This window comes from Syngnathus floridae, chromosome 1, assembly GCF_059516105.1.
Source record: "Syngnathus floridae isolate MCC-2025c chromosome 1, RoL_Sflo_1.0, whole genome shotgun sequence".
NCBI lineage: Eukaryota > Metazoa > Chordata > Actinopteri > Syngnathiformes > Syngnathidae > Syngnathus > Syngnathus floridae.
In genome coordinates, this window is record NC_142413.1 from 9,055,975 (window position 1) to 9,081,716 (window position 25,742).

A 25,742-nucleotide genomic window follows, 5' to 3' on the forward strand; every position below is an offset into this window, starting at 1 on the left:
TCTCAAGATGTGATCCTCAGGCTTCAGACAATGGCGGATGGGAATGCGTCAATATAAGCAAGAGGCGCTCGGCGTGCTCAGACACGTTCACCACAAACTCACAATCTCGCCAATGGTTTTCACCAGTCGGCCATTCTACCATGACGGCAGTACGTCCAAATGAAATACCAGCTAAACACAAAAAAATGGATGATGTACCTGGTTTTGGTTTAGTTATTTTATTGCTGCTGACGTATAACAATGAAATATGTTTTTGTTGTTTTACGAGAAGAGAAAAGTTTTGAAAATGTTAAGAGATATGTTTTTTTATTATTATTATTTTGCATTTTGGAGGTTTTATGCTTCTGTAATTGTTTTAACTAAAACAAATCACAAAATTTGGGCGTGAATAATTTTATATTGTTTTGTGGACAAAAAAGGAGATACGTGCATTGTGTTCATGATATTATTTATTTATGTATTTATTTATTTATTATATTTATTGAATGTAAATAAAATTACTTAGATTTATTGGATTAATTATATTGTGTTTCTGGTAGTGTTTTAAAGACCTCTCAGCTTTTAGTGATAAAATTGATAAAGTTGGAAAAAAAAACTTGACCTCCATGTTTTGATTTTGTGTTGCTGTTTTGACTCAGCTAAAAATACACTCAAATTGTACTAAATCAAGTTTGAAGGCTATTGGGGGAAAAAAATTGAGCCGCTGCTATAATGATTTCATCCACTCTTTCATCCAATATAATCCAATCCAGATATAGGTATTTTACATTTTGTTCTTTTACTTTGTGGCAGTGATTCATATTTGGAAATACGCATGCACTTGTGTGACACCTGTTTTGCTCTAAACAATCTAAGCACCGAGAGACTACTTTTAATCTGCCACATAAATGTACTTTTTTTTTTAAGTGCCCTATCCTGTTTCTGGCCCATCAGCGGTGGGGACTTTGATGCCTTTACCTCCTGTCGGTAGCCATCGAACATCCTAATCCCGATCCTGGCACTTTTACGGAGGGACCATCCAACCTATAAGAAAACAAAGGTTACAGTAGCTCAGCCTGCGGCAGATCTCATTTCACACCAACAACAACAAGCCCTGACTGGCAACTTTATCTACTTGGCTTTTTTTGTAAATGGAAGGTTGCGTGACGGGGCAGCTGACAGAGTGGAGAGGCCTGGCAGGTCCGTTTGTCGTGTTTTGTGTTAGCCGCCCGTCGCCCGCGCCACTCACATCTCGTCACCGGCAAACGGATTGACCTCGCTTTGTAACCCGAGAGCCAGACAGCAAAAGAGTGAGCGAGCGCTCCATTGGAATTTGGAAAAACTTTCATCTCGCCAGTCAAAACCTTTCAAACGGCTCCACGTCTTTGTCACGTCGCACTTCACGGCCCAGAAACGTAAACACGGAGGGGGAAAAGAAAATAAAGGAAGCCGGGGCGACTTAATTATAAGACGAGCGTGGACGTCCATCACGCTCAAGTGCAGTCCAGACAATTATGGGGGAGTATCTCATGAATGGGACTGAAGGATACTTGCATTATCTACTTTATTCACTTTAAACTAATTGTCATTGATTCTTGTGAAGAGGAAAAAAAGGAAGGAAAAAAGTGAACTTTTTACATTTCAAGGGCATTAAACATTATTGTTTAAATGTACTTTTTGCGTACTTTTTCGTTCTGCCTTTTGTTTATTTGGCTGCAATTCCACTGTCGAACACTAGACGGTGGCACATTATTTTATATATATGTATGATCAGAATCAGCTTTATTGGCCAAGTTTGTGCATGCCAAACAAGGAATTTGACTCCGGTTGATCTCAGCCTCTGACGTGCTAACCAGTGTGCCGTATGTGATATCTTGCTGTTTTCTTTGCCAGAGCTTTTTGACCACATTGACATGAAGAGTTGGATGCAGCAGAAGCACATTTCATCTGCTGTTGATAAGCGTGACATTTGTGAGCAGACGAGAGTGGAAGTGGATTCTATCAACGTGTTTAATAACGGCAGCAGAAATGAAAAGATCCTGAAGGTACCTTCGCCTCCTCAATGGCTATCTGGAGGAAGAAACAAGATTGCAATGTCATTTATAGCGGGCCCGCAGGCTCGCGGGGAAAGAGAAGCTCTCTGAAGCTAACAAGTAGGAAATAAAGGAATTTCTCCTCTTAATCGTTGGCAGCTTGAGGCGGAAAGAACTGGAAAGTCCAAGTCGGACGGCATGGTCACTCTTTGGATAACTTCATCAGTCGCGGCCGACGCAATCAGACGTTGCCCTCTGGGAGGCAGCGCGGGCGCAGAGAAACGTTCATTTTGGCGAGGAGTGCCTCCCTTTTGTAATTAAGAGAACCCCAACCAACGTTAGCCCGGGAGTGGAACGTCTGGAAACAAATAAAAGCCTAATGAAGAAATGATTGCTCTCATCGACAAAGAGTAAAAGAGGAAAGAAGGTGCTCCGAAGCAACGCTAACAAACCCCACCGAGTAAAATGCTGTATTTCCTCAAACCGTGGCCCACTACGGCCGGGTTACACACGATTGTCACGATTCTGCCCATTCCCGACCACAGACGTCAAACATCAGACTATCTCATGTCTTATAAAAGACGGTCCTGTAAAGATGATCCTCTGAGGTCTGTTAGGAGTAGATTTGTCTGGATAATAGTGTCAGGTCACGCTGACAATCTAAAATATTAATCATAAAAGTAGGTCTATACATTGACATATGCTGCAAGATATTTTTTGTGCGGCCCGGTACCAAATGGCCCACAAACTGGTGGCAGTGAACCCCTGGCTTAAAGGCCTTTAACACCGTAAAATCGATGTTAGTTTGGTGAGCCCATCTATGGGATTTTTCATTGGGTGTTAGCACTAAGCTAGCAATCATTCATGAGTGGTTTGGCTCAATACACATGTAATTTAATTTGTATTATCTTCAGATTTGCAGTAAATTTCAAGTTTCATACAAAACAGTAAACTCGTCTTTGCGTAGCTTTGGTCTCTCACATTGTCTTCTCATTCACAACTTATGTTTCTCTACTGGAGTTCATTTGTCAAAAGTTTCAGGGAGAACAAATTTTCCCCTGCTACTTCTTAGCCCAAAATGTGACAGTGTCTTAAAATTAATTTCATAGAGATTATAACAAGAGTATGATTTTGTTTCCAAAACGATTGATTTTGGCAATTATAAACGTATTCAAGCGGACACGTCAATTACTCGTGTGGCCATCCCCCATAAAGTACAACTAGACAATTGTAATAGAGCTGGCTGTAGAATAAGCGCCGAGTAACAAGATTTATCTTCCAGTTCCGACTGTTTGATTGAGTAATGCACGCAGAGCACATAAACACCTCCGGCGCTCTCTCTGACAACTAATGTTATCGATGGTCGTCCGTGGAAAATCATGCATTGTGCAGCTAAAAGGCCCTAAATCTCATCCGCAATTGATTACGGGCATCTGACTCTGTGTACATTAATTCAGTTTGGGGCCATTAAAAGAAGAATGCTTGGCCTCGCAAATGGCAAACGATGACTGTCAACGGCATGATGAATGGCAGCTTATTATATTCCCTCTCATTATGATTAATAACATAGGAAGGGATGCTCCATTCTTGTCAGGGTGGAAAATGTAATTAGCCGCCTTGGCCGGCGCTGCAGCCAGGCCTCCTCTCGGCCCTGAAACAAAAACACACACAATTCGGATCTAACGCCATTCTAGTTGCAACTTCCTGTTCCTCTGTTTGTGCTGATGACCTCATTTTTACATATACACACACACACACACACACACACACACACACTTATATGTGTATATATATATATATATATATATATATATATATATATATATATACACACATACACACACACACACATATATGTTATTTGTTTATTTAATTTTTATTTATTAAGCGGTTCAGAAAATGGATGGATGGATATTTATTCATTCATTTGTTTATTTATTTATGTAATTATTTATTTATTTATTAGTTGGGCATTGATTACATGTTTTTTTTCTCGGTCGCATGGGCTACATACTTTTTGAGGGACAACTGTCCTGTAGATCCAGAGATCTCCCCAGCGCTGTACAATAAAGAAGGTTTATTTCCTTCTATTTCATTTTCCTGAATGGGTGACGCCCACTACAGGGTGAAAGTAAGCAAGCCGGGGCTAACAATGGGGTGAGGAGGGGGCAGCGCTGTCGGGGTCAACGGCAGGGCGTTCTCATGATTGCACCTGCAATCAGCACCTGTGAGACCGCTCTTGCGCTAAACATCAATTAATGCACAAATATCCTAGCGGGCTCCTGGCGGACTCACTACAGCTGCCTTATGATTATTAAATTATTAAATTACGACTGAGACGCGCTGATGGAACGCGAAGCAATTTATGCAGTCGTCATCAGATTTTTTTTTTCCAACGGTTAAACTGTGTTCTGTTACAATGGATGATCAGTGATGAAAACATGGGTGGCATTCTTCCTAATTGTTCAAGACTGTGTTAAATGTACTTTGCCGCATTGTCAACATGACACAGGGAAAAATTGTTTCCTAAACTCGTGTTTCAACCTTTGACTACTCTGCTACTTGTTGGTCTGTTCATTTAGTTGTTCATCATTACTTTTTTTTAATTAAACTTTTTCTGCTGTACCACTTCTCACTTCTGTGTCCGTTTTATTTTATCGTAACTACACCTCAAATGTGTCATATATTCTTGTCCAGTTACTGTCAACAAGGAGCACAAAAATGACCAATTCTTCGTGCTCTGCATGTCACTGTTTCATTCATTTTTAGACCAGTTACTTTATTTATATAAATCCCCTTTTTAACATTCAACTGCCCGAATACCACCAGCTCGGTTCATTTTACGGCAGTTGCTTTCTTTTCATAAATCAGCTGTGGAATGTGCTTGTATAAGTAACCAAATATTTACATTTTATGTTTTGAACGTTCGACTCGGCTTTGCTTATTTTGTCTCCTTGTTACTTACTTTTATTAAACCAAGTATTGAATAAAACTTTTTCCTTCATCATTTACTTATACATTGTGATTTTCTTCCTTTATATTGACTGTTGTGCAGCAATTAATTCATATTAGCAATATTAGCAGGTTCCATTGCACTTCACAATGTTAATGGCTAATTTGCGCCACTTTTTTGGGTGTTTTGGTTGCCTGTGCCAGGGTAGCGCAACCAAAGACGGTGCACATCCCTCTCGATGCGCGTCGGCGGATGGCGAACACAAACAAGCAATCAATTGTTGGGCGCCCGGCTTGGGGCCTCCTAATAGAGCGCATTCATCTGATGGAGCAACGCAAACGCCGGCGATACTTTAATTTGCAAGGCATTACGTTGAGTTAGAGCCGAACGTAGCCGCTCCACCTGGGGAGGGGGGGGGGGGGGGTGGGGGGGGGAGTATTGGAAGAAAGTGAGACGCATTTGGCGGCGTTGTTTAAAAAAAAAAAAAAAAAAACATGTGTTGTGTAGCGGGACTGCCGCCATGTAAATGATCCCACCCGCTGCAGCTTTAATGGGCCGCCCAATGGATTTATGTGGGAATAGCTGGCGAGGAATATTGCATTGTATCATGGCGTAATTAGGGGGAAGCTTCGCCGTTTGTCCTTCGACCGCTCGCTCTGATTGGATGAAAAAAAAAGGGGGGGGGGGAGTAAGGGGGTTTAGTGTCTCTCTAATAATGATACACCCTCAGGCCTAATGTGCTCGCTCTCTTCTTTTCTTTCTCGTTCTGCTTTTTATTCCTCCTCCTGCTTTTTATTCCTCCTCCTGGTGACAATAATAAAGAGTTCATGTGGGGGGTGGTCTCATTTTTGCAGATTAACTTCACATGCTCTACACTTCATTGTTATTTTGTTATGTTTTGGACTCATGTTGTGTGTTTTTATGACTTTTTTTCCATTTGACCCCTTCACTTTCAGCTCGCCTGTTTTTTTTTTGTTAGTGACTGCCATTCATTTTCTGTCTGTCAGCCAATCAGCTTCTTTTCTACCCTCCTGAAATTGTCTCTTCTTGCTTCTCATTTATGTTTTTAGTGCATTGTTATTTCACTTTTAAAAAATAAGAATTTGAGTTTTATTAATTCATTTGATTCATTACATCATTACTTTATTTATTTTATGGGTGTGGACGATTTTAGTATAGTAAGAGTTGTAAATTAATTTTAATGTTGAGCACGTCTCATTCTTATAGGTCTTTCATTTTCTATAATACATTCCAATCAATAAGACTATTGTTGTAATACAGTCAATTATAGTATATTGTCTCAAATTTCCCTGGGGATCAGGTATTGTAATACTGTATTTGTACATACAGCAAGACATGTTTCTGTAGTTGTTGTTTAAAATAAATGCAAACACATACAAGAAAATAAAGTGCCTTACAGAAAACGTCATTCAATCTTGCATGTTTTTGTATTTAATTGACTTATATTCATTATAACCGCTTCTATGATTATTTTTATTGGTCCAATGAATATCCAAAGCGCTGCTATAGTCTTGTGTATGCCGTAAAAAACACGAGACTTCCACTGCATCAGACAGATGTCCCCCTTCCTCCCCCTTCTTCCTCCAGTCTTGCCCCGGGCCAGCCTGCTGCTCGCTGCCGGGCTTGGGCATCCCGAAGCCGGTGGTATTAAAGGTGGCCCCTTCAATGCCGGCGGAGGAAATTCAATTAGCGCTTTTGTAAACAAGACAAAAGCCAATGATACGGCCAATTACACTGGGCCATGCACATGCGCAGTACACCCTCTCCGCCAATTCAAAAGCATTGCCAAAGACAGCACAGCAGGTATTTGTGTGTCTTTCTAAACGCGCCCTAGTTAAACACTGTCCTGATTAAGGACCTTTTATTTTGTTGTAAAGATACTTGTAATCTGTATTTTCACCCTGCGCGCCTGTTAAAAATGCGAGATGAAAATAGCGAGGAGAGTAAATGAAAGAGAAACACTTACTAAATGACATTCACGTAAACGCCTCACAGCGGCGGCTGTAATTCACTTGAAGCTGCAGCAACTTACTCAATAAAAAGAAGCTCGCCCGTGCAAGATCGATATAAACGCGCCGTGCAACTCAACTGAAATGCCCGAGACCACGACGAACAACACCTGAAGAGAAAATTGAGGAGAGCGGGAGAAAAAAAAATAATGAGTCGGTTCATTTTGACGTTTTGGGAATAAATGGGGATAAAAAAAAAAACATTAAATCACAGTAATCTTCCGCTTGCTTTGTGACATCTTTGTGACAATTGTGTAATGATGTACACTTTCTTACTGTAAAATTAGCACTTGAAAAAAATGAATGTAATAAATCAGCTGCTCGCTTTGAGCTCATAAATTCGTAAAATAATAACATTACAATAAAATAATACATTTATCGTTTGCCCAGTGTAATAATGCTATACATTTTAACAAACATTTTAAGTGTGTTTATTTTGAACATGTCTAAAAACAAATAAAAGATACATTACTGTATCACCTACTTAGAAAAGTATAAGTAAAATCGGAATATCAGTAACATTTTCTTGTAAATATACTATTGGAAAGGAGGTGGGTGTTTACAGGCATTACATTTCAGCCAACTTTTTTGAGCATTATTATTAGTATATCAGTTTTCAATTGTGTGTTTTGAATTTTGTGAAATTTATTTGCTCATTAAAATGATGATGATGATGATGATGTTTTTCTTACCATGCTTGTTTGTCAGTGTAATATTTGCTATAACTAATGTAAATCATTACCAAATAGCAATAACCAGTTTGGCCTGAGCTTTACCCCCAAATTTAACTAATATAATTTGCATCCTGTCTTCAGCTCTTGATTGTAATGATAAAACAACAAATGACTTGATTGCCAACAATATAAATCAACGACCTGTTTGCCAATAACAATATTAAGTATACTAAAACATGAGCATGTAGCCTTGAGCTTGTCAGCATAACAAAATGATCCCATCATAATAATCATAATAATAATAACAATGTTGACGATGATGATACTGCTGAACTAAATGACCTCGTTGCTTTGAGTTTGTCAGTGCAAGCAGCAATATGACATCCATCAATCGTCCCCAGCCTGCATTTCACTTTGAGTCCCCCCCCCCCCCTCATCCCCTCCCTCCTTCCTCTTCCACTCTGGCCACGCAGCTTCGCGTCTGCTCCAAACAGGAGGCGCCAGATTTCTCCCCGGGGGGCGTTGAGGACCCCGCAAATGCACCCTAATGTAATACAACTCTCCACATACAACCTGCATTCATACATGTGAACTAACAGAAATGAGGTCAGTGAGTGTAATAGAGGTTATAGTAATAGAGTATATATAGTAAGCATGTATGTGTGTGCGTGTGTGTGTGTGTGTGTGTGTGTGTGTGTGTGTGTGTGTGTGTGTGTGTGCGTGTTTGTGTGTTAAAAGAAAGGTAGGAAGTGAGAAAAGAATAATACTAAATTATGACATTTCGCATGAAAAAAAATATTTGATCATTGATTTCAATATTTTTATTTTTGGGGGGGATCAATTGGTTTTAATCATTTTCCAAATAAATTTGACTACACGTGCATACCAGTTTAATGTGACAGCTCATTTTGCATGATCCAAACTCATTGCGGGGATTTTCCCACCTGCACTCTTGTGTTACTGTGACAAATTCTTTTAAAGCCTGCATAGTGGCTCTTTTGGTGATGGACATTATTAAGCACACAAACTGCATTGCCTGCAGGCGATATTCATCACTTACATTCAGGAAAAGTGCTGGCGTGTGTGTGTGCGCGCATGTGTGTATGTGCTTGAATCTTAATTGAAGTTTTTCTTTTATTGCATCAATAGTATAATGTATCAACTGTAACCTTTATAATGCATTAGAATGACCTTAAGTGGAAAATATATGCCTCAATGCTAAAAAAAATCACCAGGAAAAAAAAAAAAAGATCTATTTGAATGACAACTCATGTGTGACTTTAAATATGATCAGTATAACTGATGTGCTATTTTAATTAGGAAACTCGCCATGTGGGCTGTTACAGGTTGAGAGTGAAGAGTCCCTGCAGTGCACACATCAGCACAAGGCTTAATTATAAATATAGGCGACATTACATCTACTGTTACATATCTGACAATGTCAATTAAAAGTAAGCATTCGTAAAATTGCTTTTGCACTGAGCTTCCTTGATAGCGTTGTCTCTGCTCGGTGAAAAAAAAAAAAGTCTAAGCGCTACTACATCATTTGATGGCTGTAAAGCTCGTGTGGAAACTGCACGAAAAGCTTCAATATATTCCACATGTGCCTTGTTTGTCACGCCGGTCAAATTGTGTTTAGGTTGAAATACGTTTGCATTGAACTCATTTGCAGCATGTAAACAGCCCATCCTCCTCCTTCCCCTCGTCATCATCTTCATCATCGTCATCATGATCATAACAGTAAGCATCTCAGCCACCAGCGTTATGGATATGGTCCGCCCAGCATGCACACAATTGATTTTTATGCTTCCCCTGCAGCCACCTCTTGCAGCAGAGACATATCTCCATTCGCGCCCAAAGTGAAATAAGTGCGTAATAAAACGCTGATATATTAAATTTGTTTTTTTCCCCGCACCCTACCCACCCGCTGCTCCTTCTCCTTCCTCATAGAGCATGTCGTGCTTTTATTATCATTCATTTTTCATGTTTATTGAATTGAGGCCTACAGAAGGAGCTGAGGTGCATGGCTATCTATCTATCTATCTATCTATCTATCTATCTATCTATCTATCTATCTATCTATCTATCTATCTATCTATCTATCTATCTATCTATCTATCTATCCATCCATCCATCCATCCATCCATCCATCCATCCATCCATCCATCCATGCAAACACTGGAGTTCATTTCATTGACTGACAGGGTTGACAATTTCCCCGCATAGATGACGTCATAGGGAAGTTGAAACTAATTGAATAAAGTAATACATTTGTCACAGTTCCTTCTGTTTTGGCGTTTAATCATTTTCTTGGATGCTTTGAAATATATTTGAAATTCAACGTTTCAACAAGAAATATAAAGTAAATGGTTTTTACTGCAGGAAGCCATCAGGCTAGCGAGGCCACTCTCTGTATAGCTTTAAAACAAGTCAAATATAATTTTGGCCATAACAGTTATGATCATGAAATAGTACAAATAAAATATCAAACTCAATTTTGATATTGCTAGATTGCTATTTGACACAAGCTCATCTGTTAGCCATCTAACTGTCACTTCTCGTCGTCTCGACGTCAGAATTCGCCTTAGCAGTTTGCTGTGGTTTGGTTTTATTTGATGCTTAAATGAGTTTTGGAAAATGTTTTTTAAAAGTAACTAAAATACACAATTTTGAGTAAACTATACAGCATAAATTTTAATTTCATTTTGATATTTTTATATTAATCGAGCATGGTCAACTTCCAAGCAAAAGTTGTTTGTAATATGTTTTAAATATATATATATATATATATATATATATATATATATATATATATATATATATATATATATATATATATATATATATATATTTATCAATAATATGACATTACTTACTGCATAATCGCTGCTTAAAATATTTTTTTCTACAGTTTATTACTGGTTAAATATCTACTTAAATTTATGAATTTGGCAGACGGATACTTAATTTTCAATTGTAAGTGAATGACGTCACACATGAATGAAAACAAATTTTGGGGCTTTGGTTCAGAATGAGAGTGACTGGCATGATTCACTTTGGCTAAAAGTAGTACTTTTATTTATGATGCCACTATTTTCCGTTTAATATTTATATTCTTATTTGTGAGGTTCAAACTTGAATGGCTGTAAGCCAAAAGTAGCACCTTTGACAGAAAATACTCAAGAGAGAAAAATGAAAAACACACTTCATCCGATTATACGATTGATTTTTCCTTTCCCTATTTTCTTTGTTTTTTTACGCAACCCTCGCGGATTCCCAATAAAATTCCTAAAAGGACAAATTGGAGCTTCGTGGCTTCGGGCATCATTTAAAGACACAATCGCTCCAGTTAGCTTTTGAACGCCGGAAAAATTGCTGCCTCTTTAAGAGCACCGAGCACGTCCATTATGGATGAAGAAGAGGAGGAAGAGGAGGCGGAGGAAAGAAGTGGAAGAGGAGGAGGAGGAGGGGGAGGAGGAAGAGGGCTCGGCCGAATGGCAGCTTTTACGCATAGGCTCATCTCACCTGCACTTGAACGCAACACAAGTCGCCCCTCTCGCTCCGCGAGCCTGCAAAGTCAAAGGTTCCCTCAATCCGGTCGGGGTTTTGCTCAGTTTTGACGCGCATGGATCCCCACCAGCAGCATCCCCACCCGTGGGCCCTCGCAGGCTGTCCGGGGGCCCAACGCGCGGATTTGTGTCAGTAAGTGATTTGTCACCCTCGTGCCGGGTACGCGTAAAATGGAATACGCTGTCTCTTAGCCCCTTTGGACGCAAACGATGGCACCATTTGGGTCGTTTTACGCACTGGATCTATTGTTATTATCATCATTGTGGGCTATCATGGATGCTTGAAAGCAAGCAGACTGCAACGAATATAGAGAGAGGACGAAAAAAAAACACACTTTTGTGCTTGGTATTAAGATAAGAATAAAACAATGGAGCACACTGGCATTGAGGAGGTGAACCAAACTCACCAGCAGCAACAGCAGCAGCAGCACGAACCCATCAGTTTCGGCATCGACCAGATCCTCAACAGCTCGGAGCAGTCCCAGGGCGGATGCATGCTGCCCAACCGGACCGGAGAGCCCGAGTACGCCGCGCTGGCCGCCGCCTCCAACGCCGTCTACGGCAACGGCTACGGTGGTGTTTACAACCCGGCGTGCTCCATGGGCCTGGCCGGCTCCTACAATGTCAACATGAACATGAACGTCAGTATGAACATGAACGTCAACGTCAACTCGGCGGCGGGGGCGGCAGGGGCGGGGGCCGGCGGGGTGATCCGGGTGCCGGCGCACAGGCCCATGCCGCCGCCACCGCCCCCGCCGCCCAACTCGGCTGCCGGCGGAGCCCACCAGACACCGCCCGGCCTCGGCCCGGTGCCCGGCATGGGGCCCATGGGTAATACCAATTTTACCTTCCCCTGGATGGAAAACAGTAGGAGGTTTGCCAAGGACAGACTAACAGGTAAATTACTTTCAAAATTATTTCTGTGCAACGATATGATCGTAAAATGTGCGTTTACGTAATCATTTTTAAACGAATTTTGTATTTAAAAAAAACAACAAGCAAAACTCAAAAGGAAGTTTTTAAAATGATGTTTCAGGTGGTCAAAAGACCCAAATTAAAAAACAAAAGTGTTCTCAAAAAGCTTGCGTCGTGTTTTCCGAAAAGGCACATTCTGCAAACCCCAAGAGAAATGTTTAAAATAAAACCCATATTTATGCATAGAAAATATTTCCCAAAAATGCTCATAAAATATTTGTAAAAAGGCACCATCATTTTGCACTAGTTTAGCAAAATGTAACGAGGTAATAACCAAAAAAGTGGTTCAAGGGCCCCAAATGCTCATGAAATGTCTTCTTCATATTTTTAGTATGGCCCTCAATAACAATAAACATCGCATGTGCCACCATGTGTATATTGTATATATTTTTCAATGTCATAAAAGTGCATCTGTTCATATTTGAGGCCTTGTATTATTTAAAACAATGCAAACATCTTCAAACTAGTATCCAGTTGACAACTGATGTCAACATCACACTCACGTCTTACTCTTAAGAAAATTGAGAGCAGCATTGCAAACAAAAGATTTGCAAAAGCAAAACAATTCATAAATCTATTTTAATCACAAAATAAAAATAAGCACTTTTTATTGTATACAGTACTTCATTTTTAAAATTCTTGCATGAAAATCCAAAGCATCAAAAACACTGTCGCATTATAAAAACATATTTTGATACAAAAGGAAGCCAATTAGCATATTTGTCACAATTATGAATCATTTTCATTCTTGAACATAAATCATATCAATTGCTTTTCGACTATAGAGGCCCATTCTCACATGATACTTTGATTACACTTTGCATACATTATTTAGCCGTATTCTAATCAAGCTGGGGCTGAGTCAGACCGTTTTCTTATACATTAAAAAACATATTTAATAGAGTGTGTAATGTTGGGGGAAAAAATATCATTCATATTTTGAACGTTTTTAAATAATGCTATTAATTAGTCCAGTGTGCATGCATGCATGTGTGCCACATGATCCCACGGTTATGAAGATGAAAAAGCCCCCCCCACCGCCTTCTATTAAATATTGACCATTCCGTTCATTCGATGTGATGAATTATTAATCTAGAGGGATGAGGGGTTGTCAAATGGCTCCATTCGTGTAAAGACTCACTGATGATCTCTCCTTTTAATTCCTCCATTTTGTCGCTGCAATCATGACGTAGGCCGCCCTATTGATCAGAAAATGGCGTCCAATTAAAAAGATGATTCTTTGTGTAAAGGTGGGGGGTGCAGAAATGCATGATTTGGTCTGGGCTAATTTAATTTCCATCACGCGTGACGTATTTTCATGTAAAGTGCTCGATAAATAAGACTTTATTGTTGACATTTTAATGTTGAGGCAATTTGTCTTTTTTTTTTAAACAAACACACTGGTAAGGTGTTTTTTGTTTGCGATGCAGGTCAAATGGGTTAGACCAGACATTTGCTTGCATTTGCATTGCACACAAAGACATTTTTTTTGATATAAAACAGAGTGGTAAGATGTTTTAAGGTTAATTAGCCATAGAAGTATATGAGTTTGGCTTCTGCAGACGTATAGCAATGAAAAAAAATGCACATGATTTTTATTTTCACGTTTTAGTAGACAGATTTTTTTTCCTTTTTACACTTAAAGGAAACGTTTCATCTTCGTATTACTATGTTGATTATTCCATTAATTTTTTTGATAACACTCAAGACTTTTTTTAAAGCCATCAATTACGTACAAAATATTAGAAACAATGTCGAAATTGAGACGCATTTAACTTTTGTTAGGTAAGTTTTATTAGATGTTTTTAATGTACAGTATCTTTTTTTTTTTTTTTTACAGTACTAAAAAGATTATGCCACGTATTTATAACACAACACAAATATGTACAGATGCATTTCCCATCCCCCTTGAACGCTTTTTTCCTCGCTGGTCCCATGCTGTCCAAGCAAGACTCGTCATCATAATATGACAAGCGACAATAAACAGAGCAACCATCACGTCCACTTTCGTCGCCATAAATTAAAGAAGAAGAAGAAGCAGCCTCCTTCTGCCTTGCGTTTCGCGCCTGAACGCCGCACGGTAATAAATAGCACTGTATGTTCATGTTCTATTTCAATATCCCCGTTAGAATCCTTCACGGATTTATTTATTAGATTGTCGGAGAAAAGGTAATATCCGCAGTGGGGGTGGTTGGGGGTGGGGTGACTTTGTCACCGCGAAGTGTTATTAAGTACGCCGCACACACGCGCGCATGCTTTTATTATATACGCCACATTCATATTCTCTGTGGCGGCGTTTTGCTTTTGGTGAAATTGGGTTAGGGTCTCCCCCGCCCCCTGAAAAAAATGCACGTTTTATCTAACTGGAAGAACAAGGCTTTTTCTCTCTTTTTTTGGTGGCTTGCATTTATCGGCAGGGAAATTAATTCACATTATATACAGTCCACTTGGAGTGTGTAAGCGCAGCGTATATTTAAAGAGTCATAAATTGCCTATTGATTCCATGGTTGTTTTTACTGTATGCTGCGTGAGTGCTTCAGTGGTGCAGATAATATTTCAGAGGGTGCAAAAAACGAATTCAGCAATATGTGAAATCTGGTATGACTGTGTGCAAAAAAGTGTATTAGTCGAATTTTGAATTTTTATATTTGGCTGAAAAGTACTAAAAATGTACTTGTAAATCTATTTTACTTGCAATACCATGGTAGTTTTGATTATTACTTTTGTGGCATGACCAAAACATCTTTTAAAAACTGTGATAAAAAGATGTGTTTGATGAAAAACAGGGGTTGGCGGGGAAAAAAAATTGGGGGGGAAAAAAATCAAATAAGGGGACTTATCGGGTGCCGAAACGTGAGCATGCAGGGCTCCACTGTTCTAAGCTTTCTTGCACAGTTTTCAAAGTCAGATCTTATTTGAAAAGAAATGTGGATTCATTTTCAGCCCAATAAAATACAACTGAAATTTGCCAACTCCAAGTTTGTACACCTCCAGATTTATACCAAATCTATACCAACCCTTTCAATGTTGTTTTTCTGCATCTTCTTAACGTTTTCTTAACGCATTCGCAACTAGAAAAGTTGAGAATGTAATTATTATTTTTTTTTTTGTATGTTTTGGACTCCACATTGATTCTAGTACAAGGAAATAAAAAAAAAAAAAATAGGCAGTGCAGGAACAAAATGTTTTTGAGGGTCCGGCACGCAAAAAATAAAAAAAGTATTTCTGTGAGAATGTAAAAACTGCTAAAAACATACCATGAGCGAGTGGCAATATTTTCATTGTTGCTTGGAAGGTTGGCATTGAGCTACAATTTAAACACTTGGGACGATTATATTTTACATGTAAAACGATGAACGATGCATTTATCTGCATGGTTGTATTTCAATTTCAGTCGTCCATTCATTCTTTTCCAGCAGCGAATCGAATGAGCCTCTTTAGACAGATGGCCCAAAATAGCATCTAATATGAAGCATTATGTAGCCAGATGCTTGTGAGCACCAACAGACCTACAAAGTCAGACATCAACCATGAAGGCCTCAAAAATAATACCATCAAAACAAAACATACAATGGACTCAAACGGTCATATGTAATGGAACATCCTTGGAACACTCCATAATGAGCAATCTGGGGTTCCAACAATATTTTTGAGCCAACCAACTATACAGAAAACAATACTGAAATACTCAGATCTTTGTATATGGGCAGCCTGGCGCACCCTGAACTAGTCACCAGCCAATTACATGGCACACAATCATCCACACTCACAGTCATACCTACGGGCAATTTGGAGTGCTCAATTGTCAGGTTTGTAAAGAGCGGTAATGACTAACAGATCCCTAATGCAGCACTGCATCACTTTGGACTTGAGATCAGCGCAGCTTTTCCGTATTATAAAGATGAGGCATTGAATCTCAGTTTGTCAATTATGAGCGAGAGAAAACGTCAGCCTGTTGTAAGTTGTTTGCGCACCAGAAACTCAGCCTGAGTATGTGTGGCATAAACACAGTACCGTAAAAACCCATGAATAATATGCTGTTTTTTTTTTTTTAAATGTAAATAAATGAATAAATAAATAAATGAAATCCAGAAGGAGTATTGTACAATGTTAATAAATAAACATAAATAAACAATAAATTACCAATGTTGAAATGTGTCTTAAAACACCAAAATAGGTCATGGGTGAGCATCTTTAGGCAGCATTAAGGGGTTTCAAACTAATGATAAAAATCCCACCCACGTCATGCCCTGAAGAAATCTTTTAGCGGGGGATACCATTACCATTCTCACAATTACGGCCCGTGAAACCTGATGATGTTCATATTAAAAAAAAAAAGGGTAGGCGATTAGGGAGCATCATTACAAAGCAATATGCGCCTAAATGCGCTTGTCATACACACAACAACGTTCACATTGCAGCAATCTGTTTTGAAATCACAAAAATCAGGAGAGCCTCGAACAGTCCGTGCTGTTGCCAAATAGCATCAGCAACCTCAGGGGATGCCCAAACAAATGTTTATTTGGGTTCCTGGTGAGATTTTCTTTTTAGATGGCCAAACAGAAGGAAAGAAAAAACAAATTAGCTGATTTTTTCAGGTTCTATTGCTCTCAATCACAATCAGAGTGTGGCTGGTTGGTTGGTCGGGCAAGTGGATCTATGGCCTAAAACGATCCCCTTACACACATATTGATTGTGTGTTTATCCCACGCCTGACAAAATAGACAGGATTCATAGATATTTTATGATCCACATGATGTGGTTATTAATACTTGGACAGTGAAAATGAGCCAAGCAAGCAGGCAGGCAGGAAGGAAGGAAGGAAGGCCAATATGACAAGCTTTCCTATTTGGGGAAAAATATGACAGTAAAATGAGTTAAATTCTCATAGATTTAATGTGTTGGTTTGAGAAACATTGTTTAACTGTAAAGTTTGATGCAAACAGTAAAAAAATACACTGAAATGCTTGGATTATTATTACTATATTAATGACGGATCTCATGGGGGATTAACACATTTTAAATCAATCAAAGACTACATGATATATTTCTTAAATATATTATTTCTGAATTCAAAATCAGTATTTGCATCATTTGGCAGTACACCAAGTAAGAATTGAAAAAACTTGACCGTAGCAAATTTCACATAAATCTGGGGGGTGGCAACATTTTGGTTAGGCAATTTTAAAATGTATTCTAATCTACAGCAAAGTTTTTGAGGGCTATTTTTTTCAGATTTCAAATGAAACTCAATCCACATTTTCATCTTTTGGACATTTCAAGTAATTGGTAAAGGGTGCACATTTTTTGGTTGATTTATATTTTATTTGACAATTGGACTATTTTTTTTTAGATATGTTAAGTGTTTTTTTTTTATTAAAGTTAATACACATTTTATGAATTAGATGCTACAAACATGGTAGTGTGTGTCAAAATTGAGCCTTTTGGTTTTTTTGCGTAAATTTGAGAGGTATAAAAAATTGGTTGTAGCAGTTTTAAACTACATGATGATTTACAATGTTGGATCCTACCAATCTGCAGTGGGTGCGAAAATTCGGTTACGGCCGTCTTATCTTATATTTTTACAACATATTTTTACGGTTTTTAATTACAATCAGTACCCAGTTTCATGGTTTGGACCCAACTCTATATTTTGCTGAATAAAAATCCAAAAATGCCTAATTCAGCTAAATAACATGATTGTGATGTTAATTTGTCAACCCCATTTATGTTTAAGGTTGTTTTCTTAACCTGCTTTTATCATATAAATGTTTTATGATGATGTTTAGTCATTTAACACACACACACGCAAACATTGTGTTGATGCTGATTGGCTGCTTTGGTTGATCATCCACAGGAACGCTAAGTCACTTGTTTACGTCACATGTTTAAAATTTAAAGTGTAAATGTCCGTCAAGAAGCCGTTGATCATTCAGGCTTCTCCCTTGTGATTCGCCACCCGGGGGCTACCTATGGCCAAAGGCAGGCTGCTGTGCTCCAGATGCGGGACCTCACTTTGTCTCCCTTTCCTTTAGGGGAGCAGGCAGAGGAGAGCCGAGCACGAGAGGCCGCGGGGGGGCCGGGAAACGGGGCTGCAGCGGCCGGGCCCCTCTGCCCTCTCCCCAAGGGGGACATCGGCAGGGTCCCTGTCTGGAGCACGGTGGAGACCTTAGCTAAATGCTATTACCCTGAGCTCGCGCACCTGCGAGACGGCAATGGCCTCCTTGCAGACTATTCTTTCCCAAAGGGGGCTTGCCCAGGTGAGTTACCGTCTCGCCTGACTGCACAACAAATGGCTCAGCCCTCTTCTACCATACACATCATGAAAAAGGCTAAAAAATAAAATAAAAAAACAACATTAAACTGTATTTTATTTAATTATATCACAATTTAAATAGGCGGTGCAATCTAGGAAAACAAAAAAAAAAAACAAAACAAACAGCAATTAAAAGGCATTCAATGTCATGTACTGATAATACTGAAATAATATAAACACTCACTCTTATTCACAACCTATTGACTTTAGAGATCCATGTTTAATCACGTCAACATGATCAAAACATGACAATATAATTGATAAAAATACTAGCAACCACACGCAAGAAGGTACGTAGATGGCGCACCCCTCTCAATCTGATAAGAAATATAACCAAAAAGAAAAAAAAATAGAATAGTAACAGCGTGATAAAAATAAAAACACGATCAAAATATAATCCCCATAAAAACAATAGAAGCAACCACAAGCTAGATGGTGCACCCCCCATGTACTTGTATACAACCTAAAAACCAACAACCATTTAAAGGCAATATATATATATATCATATCAAGATAACCGTATTTATGGCTACACTAATTAACACATCAAACATGGAGCATGACTGCTCTCCTGTGCACAGCCTTGACAAAAAGGCCCATTTAAAAGGCATTATTTAATCAGGTAAATTTGATAGAGCTAGATGGCGTACCCCTCTCCCACATACTCAACCTAATAAAAAGGTGTGTACTTGGTCGACCAGATATTGTATAGCATTACACTTTGCGCACCACAGTTAGTTTGGGCATCCTTGATGCAGTTGATATTAGATCATATTGATATTAGATCATATCATGCCAAAAATTACGGATGGACTATTTGACTACATTTTCATGATCAACTAAAGAGAAAATTAAAATTTTTTGATAATGATTTTTAAATTCTAAAGTTCATGAGATAACAGAAGCTTTTTTGTGAACGGAAATGTTTTTTTTTTGTTTTTTTTTTACAGGACAGCTGTGTCCGTACTACAATTTTTCCTTTGGAGAAATGTAACTTTATTGATTTACGGACAATTGTAATCACAATCGTCCTCCTCAACTGGCAGCTTCTGGGCCTTCGCTTAGAGGCCCGGAATACACCACCACAAAATTGGCAATCACTTCATCCAGCTAAAGACTGAAAAGCAAACCAAATCTCCAGGGAAATCTTTTCGTTCTGGGTTTTGATGGTAATAACTGATGGGGCACATCTATCACCAGAAGCTAGCAAAAGTAGAGTCTTTCATAAGTTTTAGCCAAGCAAGGTCCCAGTCATAACATGTCTAACACGTCAAGTCATGTGACCCATCTCTGTCCATCCATTTAATGATTCGTCATTTCTGCTTATCCGATGACTAGTACAACAAAAATGCCCATTCCGGTGTTTCTAAATTTTCTAGCTGCCTTGTCGCCCTTCTCTGTGACCCGTCGCATTGGCCACCCGTACCAGAACCGCACGCCACCCAAGAGGAAAAAGCCCCGCACGTCCTTCAGCCGGGTACAAATCTGCGAGCTGGAGAAACGCTTCCACCGGCAGAAGTACCTGGCGTCGGCCGAACGCGCCACCCTGGCCAAGGCCCTCAAGATGACGGACGCTCAAGTCAAGACGTGGTTTCAGAACAGGCGGACAAAATGGCGGTAAGTCTCTACGCTGCTGAGCGCATACAAGACGCAAGCATTGCCCAAATCTTGCCGTGAACAAATGGTTGAAGGAAATCGCTGTTTCAAATGCTCTATTCCTTTTCAAATTAGTAAAATTCCAAGACTAAAAATGGAAGAAAATCAATTCACAGCTTAAACTTTGTCATGTTCAAAATGGTTGACCATTGAGAGCTCATTGAAAACTGAAAGAATCTGCATTACCGCACTTCATGCTGTTGGATGGTCTCTTGATGACTGGCAGTCTGATAAGTTTGTTAAGCACTCTAGATAATTAGAACCCATGAAAGGTGATCCATCAAAACAGCATGTGCACTTTTATCCAGTCCTAAATGGACACTCTGTTTTGCCCTCAAATCCAAAGTAGCTTCTGATGTTGCACAAAATGGCCGTCGCGGTTTAAGCGTCGGAGGCGCCTCGCGACACGGCGTACGCCTTTTTATTTTGCTTAGCTGGGCGGGCGGCGGAGGCCAGTTCACTTGACCAAGCACAATTACCGGAGCCTCCTAAAAGGCCTTTTAGAGACTTGCTGCCCGCAGCAATACTCAAAGCCTCTCACCGGAGACACGTGCATTCCCTGTACTTCATTCTTGCCGCTGTTTGCAATCGTTTGGAGGTGAACGTGTGATAAATCCAATTACCCCGTGCCCTTAAAGTGACAGCACCTTTTAAAAGCTTATTTGAAGTCACATGGCGTTCGGACAAAAATTCTCATTTTTGTTTTGGTTGTCAAGTCAGCAAAGAAGAAAGCTGTTTACAGCGCAATACTGTCACTTATATAATACGTGTTTTATAGGTATCGGGAAATATTTTCCAAAAATTGAAGAACAAATAAACAAGCTGTGAATGAGAGTATGCGGGTATATCAGCTTGGACTGTTTGATGACAGCCGTACTTGATGGCTATACATAACGTGGTTAACTGATGTTTTTTTTATGATTTTGCTGTGTTTTTATTCCACAATGTTTACTGTGACCTTGTTAATCTTGCACACAAGAATCACTCCGTATTAAAATAAAATACTACAACTAATACAAACTATACTAAAACAAAGCACCCCCACAAATAAATACAGCTAATAAAAAGTAGGGATGTTTGATACCATTTTTTTCAGACTGAGAGCAGTACGAGTGTTCACTCGGAGATATTGACTACCGATAACGCTATCACTTTTAATATCAAATTTGATTTGACACAATGACAAAAAATTGTCAACAGGGGTATTTCTAATGTAGATGACTTCACTCACTTGGCAACGTATATCATAGCGCCAACGACAGCAGAGGATGACTTACTCTCTTTTTTTTTTGGCCTAAAGTCTCAGCTGTAGTATTCTATGACTACCCTAAAATAGTACTCGCCAGTCCCTAATAAAACCAAATACATAATACGAATCAAAACTAACTGAATTTGAAAAATATCCCATCCCCCAAATATACAGTAAAAGATTACAAAACTGTAATGTCATCTCAAAGCACTGTATGCACCATTTAGTGTTTTTATTAGCATGCACTTGGCAAAATTCATTTGTGCAAGTAATTATAATCAAACCCCTTTGCTCTCAAATTGGTCATGAGTTATTGAATATTAAAAACAAAAAAGGGAATGCTGAACTCTAGTGACCCTATACAGCAAAAGTCAGTTTCAATGCCTAAAACTAAAATGAGCATAAACAAAATGGCGTGTCACAACGAATAAGCGCCCAGGCCTTAACCCACTTCCTCGTTTGACCAAGATTGATACCGCCGTGGTGGTGGCAGTGAGCACCTGCTAGCCTCAACATGAGGGATGCGCTTGCGTGACGAGCACGCTAACTAACAAGATGGTGATCGAATCAGCAAGCAGCCAACCACATTATGGTAATGCTGTTAGCAATAACACGTGGCTAATGGCCGCAGCTTGCTGCGAGCGCCTGCGTGAGGGCCCTACCTGCCCTAATCATTTTCTTCTTGTTGCTATTGGCCCAGAATTTCATGCCAGCCCGGTTATTGATTTTTGATATGAATGTTGACCAAACCATACTATAGACTCAGGTAGGGTGCACTACTCACTTGACATCAGTAGAGGCGCTGTTGAGTCAATCTTAACTATTTTGCGGGCTAAAGAAGATGTTTGGGAAGTTGAGCTTCCGAAAAAAACCACGAAATTTACTAATAACGTAAAAAATAAACACTTCACCCCTTAATGATGAAAACAGCAAGCCACAATGTGAATAACTTTCCCATCAATAAAAGTAGGCTTGCTTGAAATATACAATATTACAATTTCTAACACACGAAAGGGGAGTGAATAGAATAAAAAGGATGATTCAATGTGCCATCAAGTTTATTTATTATGAATGTATTAATCAACTTTTTTTATGGAAATCTCTTAATGCTGCGCAGGCACAACACGCAAGTTGAAACCACGCAAGTTGAATCCATGTGCTGCTGTTTTGGTTAGCAACCAAGCCATTCTGCAGTTCAGTCTTTTGTCTCAAGCTGCTCTTGGGCAGCATCCGAGTGTCATGGGTGATTCCAGCTCCTCCCGACACGTCGTACAGGAGGCGCCTCTCCATGTTAACACGTGTAACGCAGAGTCGCCCACCTGCCTGCCCGCCAGTCACGTTCCCTCTTCACCTGTCACTCATCCAGATCAGCTGTCATCTCACCCCTGAATCCCCCCCGACACAGGTGGCGAGGAAATAAAAATGCTAATGTGCAGCTTTGTCGCGTCAACCACCAAGCAATACTTTTCATGTCAACATGGCTAACAGTCATTTCGATTTACACCGGCTGTCTGCTCTTTGATTATGTACACCTAACTAATGGTTTCAACTGCAAACATGTCACAAATTCTGATTCCATAAGATATTACCAGATCTTTGGTGTCACCCAGTACTGTACTAAAATGCTAAAATCCTGCCTGTCTGGTCTTTCGTACCCAACCAGGAGACAGACGGCGGAGGAACGGGAGGCCGAGAGGCAGCAGGCCAACCGGCTGATGCTTCAGCTCCAGCAGGAAGCCTTCCAGAAGACCCTAAGCCAGCCCCTGCAGCCCGATCCGCTCTGCCTGCACAACTCTTCCCTATACGCCTTGCAGAACCTGCAGCCCTGGGCGGATGACAATAAGGTGACGTCCGTCACCTCCGTGGCATCTGTCGTGTGAATGTGTGCGCACGCGAGTGTGTCTGGGTAGGGATTCTGCGACGTAGAAACCAATGACTCACGACTGACAAAGAGTTCAGGATATTGGGCTTTTCAGTAATGGCCTTTATATATTCCTAACTTTTTGTGAGTAGTCTATGTGTTGAGTCGTTTTCCTGCCTTACACCACATTTCCGCTTTCCCTTCAGCTGACGGTCTAAAAAGGCAGGAGGGACCCCCTAACTAATGGACACCTGTGTACATGCCTACCTATCAAGACTGACACCCCCCCCGCCCCCCCCCCTCGTTCTATGTTCCCTTTTTACCGCTGGAACCTTCAAGAGGATGCAGAGACTTGTCTGACCATGTCTGCAAAAAAAAAAAAAACAACAACACCAACACAAAAAACACCTGGATTCTCCCTTTGACTTTGTACAATGTAGTAATAAAAGAAAATGCATGTTTGAAATCCTTTTCTGTATGCGCTGGCTGGGAGTTCTGCTGATTAGCAGTGCCCCTAATGGACATGGACTTTCTCATGACGGTCCATTTAAAAATAGTGTTTTATATTAAATGATATTGTGACTTTTTTTTGAAATGATGAGAACGTTTCTTGCTTTTCTTGTCTCATTGTATTATGGATCCGAGCCTTATTATAATCGAAAAAGCACTTCAACAAAACAACTGTAGCTGAACAAAGTGTTAGACTACATCAATATAAATCAAACAGAAAACCACAAAATGAATTTAACATAATTCTAAAAAATAATACATAAGTAAGATTAGAGATTATGATTTGAGAAAACACTAAAATAAGGGCTCAAGTACCATGCTGTGTGGAACACCAAGAAAGGGTTTTAAATCTGGTTTTCAAAATGGAAAGCAAAAGAACTCGTGTAATTTTCACTGGAAGGTCTTCCACTTAGACTTTTTATCTTCAGGAGCGGCTTGTCAGATCACCTGAGGAACGGGGGCAAGTGTGTAGCTCAAAAGGGTAAAATCCAAAGATTGAGGGATTCGTTTTTGGATGACTCTTATTATTAGCCTTCTGTTGTCGTTAAGGTGACCAAGGGGGAGACAGCAAGCAGCCATAAACATTCCGTTATCAGACGATCCGTCCTATCAGACAAATGTTTTTTCAGACAAGTCATAACAAAAGATTAGTAATCTGGAAGATGCAGTAAACACCTCATTCAGGTTCCTTGCTCGTAAATGAGCTTCCGCTCTTGTGACATCACGCCAAACGGTCATGCCTTTGCCTCTTCTTCACCAAAAGAATAATCGAATGACTTTCTTGTTTATCTTAGCAGATCAGCATTTTCTAACAGCAAATAAATTGCTATAGCTTTTATATATAAATTGCTATAGCTTTTTGATGATATATACGTAAAAATAAATTAGGGGTGGGGGGGAAAAAAAGTCAACCTCACAAGACTAAATAACACACTAAAGCTTTCCCAATAAATGTCGAGTAGGTTTGGAAAAGACGTCAACGTTTATCCATCAGCTGGCTTCTTGCTGCTGCGGAAAGGCCGAAGAAGTGCTCACCACCTGTCTAGAACGGCAGCCATCCCCGAAAACCCCCGTGCGGCGCTGGGCCCGGCGTTCCATCGTTATTTTGGGCGTCTCGCTCGGTCGGGATCCTGTCAGCGGAGGCCCGGTCTCCAGGTGACGCCTCCCTCTGCCCCCATTTCCTCTGCTGCTTTCATCCGCCTGTCTCGGCCGCCTTGGAAGACGTGACTTGGCTCAATTTGGAAAAATTCCTACCTTGGCTGTTTTCATAAGACTGCATTGTATTTTACTGCAGGTGCTTAAAGTTTTTTTTTTTTAATCCCTCGTCGTGGCGCTCTCACCCCCCCCCCCCCCCTGTCTTCTTTATGAACAAACAGTCAAGCCCCAGCCTCATATCAGACTTCCTATCTTGTTATTGTGGGACAACCGGACAACTGTTTCGGAACAGACCGTGTGTCACGCTCGGTCTGCGGCCGTCACTTGTCGCCATTTTTTGGAGACGTTTAACTCTTAATCAGGCAGGCCATTGAAGAGGCCACGGTTGACTTCGCAGAGCTCAGAGGGGACGCAGACAGCCTGACTATAAACACTGATGCAAGCTGCCGGTATTGAATATTTAAGTAAGGCCAGACTCTCTGGGAGAAGGCTTAACCAAACATTTTTAGCCATACACCCAGATGGCCTATCATATCGGGCCAATATGGACCTGAAACCTATTTCTACCAGCTAATAAAATCACTGTACCAATGTTTTTTTTTCTTTAACTTAGTTGAATGCACAGAAAATGATTTAAAAATGATTTGCAAACTCAGTCTCACAGTTCACATAATAAATAACTGTGACCTTGTGTTGAATCTTCCAATCCAAATGTTTATTCATATAATCAATTTAGTCATGCATGCCAATATTTATTTAATTCAAATGACAATTCAGCTACA

General features: G+C 39.9%; 2 protein-coding genes across 4 annotated transcripts in view; one reads left to right on the forward strand and one right to left on the reverse strand.

Moving 5' to 3' along the window:
* adad1 (adenosine deaminase domain containing 1 (testis-specific)) overlaps positions 1–25,742 on the reverse strand; it is a 62,167-nt gene that overhangs the window by 33,697 nt on the left and 2,728 nt on the right. The window contains exons 2-3 of the mRNA XM_088386129.1: positions 11,646–11,854; positions 958–1,023 (exon numbers count right to left, since the gene is read on the reverse strand). The gene's annotated coding sequence lies outside the window, so the exon portion shown is untranslated. The remainder of the gene's footprint in view (positions 1–957; positions 1,024–11,645; positions 11,855–25,742) is intronic.
* On the forward strand, positions 11,135–23,887 carry tlx2 (T cell leukemia homeobox 2). 3 transcript variants are annotated; one of them, XM_088386507.1, is made up of 5 exons: positions 11,137–12,135; positions 18,249–18,473; positions 19,909–20,146; positions 23,098–23,278; positions 23,502–23,887. In XM_088386507.1, the coding sequence occupies exons 1-5, from the start codon at positions 11,607–11,609 to the stop codon at positions 23,511–23,513; spliced, it is 1,185 nt and encodes a 394-aa protein (XP_088242633.1). In that variant the 5' UTR covers positions 11,137–11,606; the 3' UTR covers positions 23,514–23,887. The 3 variants fall into 3 exon arrangements, with proteins under 3 accessions (XP_088242722.1, XP_088242545.1, XP_088242633.1); XM_088386419.1 differs by lacking the exon at positions 23,502–23,887 and having other exon boundaries at positions 11,136–12,135; positions 23,098–23,495; XM_088386596.1 differs by lacking the exons at positions 18,249–18,473; positions 23,502–23,887 and having other exon boundaries at positions 11,135–12,135; positions 23,098–23,495.